The sequence below is a fragment of the Cariama cristata genome, unplaced genomic scaffold (genome assembly GCF_000690535.1).
Source record: "Cariama cristata isolate BGI_N322 unplaced genomic scaffold, ASM69053v1 scaffold23561, whole genome shotgun sequence".
Lineage (NCBI taxonomy): Eukaryota > Metazoa > Chordata > Aves > Cariamiformes > Cariamidae > Cariama > Cariama cristata.
The window spans coordinates 297-1401 of NW_009600153.1; the positions used below are offsets into that span (position 1 = coordinate 297).

At 62.2% G+C, this 1105-nt stretch overlaps 1 protein-coding gene across 1 annotated transcript in view; it reads right to left on the reverse strand.

Annotated features, from left to right (window-relative positions):
- The window catches only part of LOC104169123 (U3 small nucleolar RNA-associated protein 14 homolog A-like), a gene marked incomplete at its 5' end in the record, with an annotated part of 4886 nt that overhangs the window by 195 nt on the left and 3586 nt on the right, over window positions 1-1105 (reverse strand). The window contains 5 exon segments of the mRNA XM_009709942.1: window positions 1-2; window positions 5-77; window positions 459-558; window positions 630-817; window positions 890-1105. The exon segment at window positions 1-2 is cut by the window's left edge and continues 195 nt beyond it; the exon segment at window positions 890-1105 is cut by the window's right edge and continues 26 nt beyond it. Of these exon segments, the coding sequence (XP_009708244.1) occupies window positions 1-2; window positions 5-77; window positions 459-558; window positions 630-817; window positions 890-1105 (579 nt within the window).

The window sequence follows — 1105 nt, forward strand, 5'->3', positions numbered from 1 at the left end:
CACGTGGGTCCCACGGGCATCTGGATGCTCTGCTCAAACTGCTGGTGCCTCTCAAAGGGGAAGGGCAGATCGCTGACCTACGGGGAAACAGCGCAGCGGGGTAACTCCCCCAGCTACCTGGCAGCTACGTTCATCCCGCTCTGCCACCGATTCCCACTTGTCCAAGATCCGCTCACATCGTGCTTCTGGTCCCCTGCCCCGCTGACCACCTCGCTCCCTCCCCTCTTCTAGCAGACCCCAGCAGGGCTGGCACAGCAGCAGGAGCCATCAAGGGAGCAGCAGTCCTGTAAATTCCTCCTCCCTCCATCGCCCTGCTGGCCTCTGGGTTGTTAAAACTGGAAACTAAGGGGCCGGGCACGGATTACGGGCAGGGATTCAAGACATTTTGGGAATGGGTGATAGGAAGGTTTTGGCCAGCCTGGGTCCTGCCGCGCTCGCTGCTGCCAGGCATCACCCACCTGATGTGCTGCCACATGGATGTTGCGCCGCTCGCTCATGATGACATGGGGCAAGTGCTGGTCCTTCCTGGGAGGTGCTGGGAGCGGCTTGAGCAGGAACCTGCCGGGCAAGCGAAACGTCAGGCCCCGGTGCCGGGCTGAGGCACGTTGCTGCAGCTCTTCCACACTTACCGTTTTCTTTTCTTGGCGCTGGGCTTCAGTCCTGTGCCTCCCCACTCGCCCCAGCCCGGCAGCACCAGGTTCACCGGCTGCGGCTTCGCAGCCTGCTCTGCCTTGTGCTTCTCCCGGCGGAAGTCAGCAACCACGTCATCCCCAGCAAAGGCCTCCGTGATCACCCCTCTTTGGTCGATGCCACCCTCCTGTGGAGAGACCAGTTAGTCCCCTGCGGTCAACCCCACCCTGGGACCAAGGGGCAGGCCCGTCCTGCTCACCTCCTCCTCCATGACCACAGGTAAGCTGGGGCACTGAACCTCCTGGGGCTTCCCAGCCAGCACAGCCTGCAGGCTAATGATCTTTTTCTTGGCTGGCGGCTTCTTGGCACACTTGTCTCCAGCTCTGCCTTCCTCAGGCTGCTGCACTCGCTTCTCTGCTCTTGCGGTCGCCGGCTTCTCCTGCTCTTCCACACGCTCCTCTGAGGCCAGAGCCTC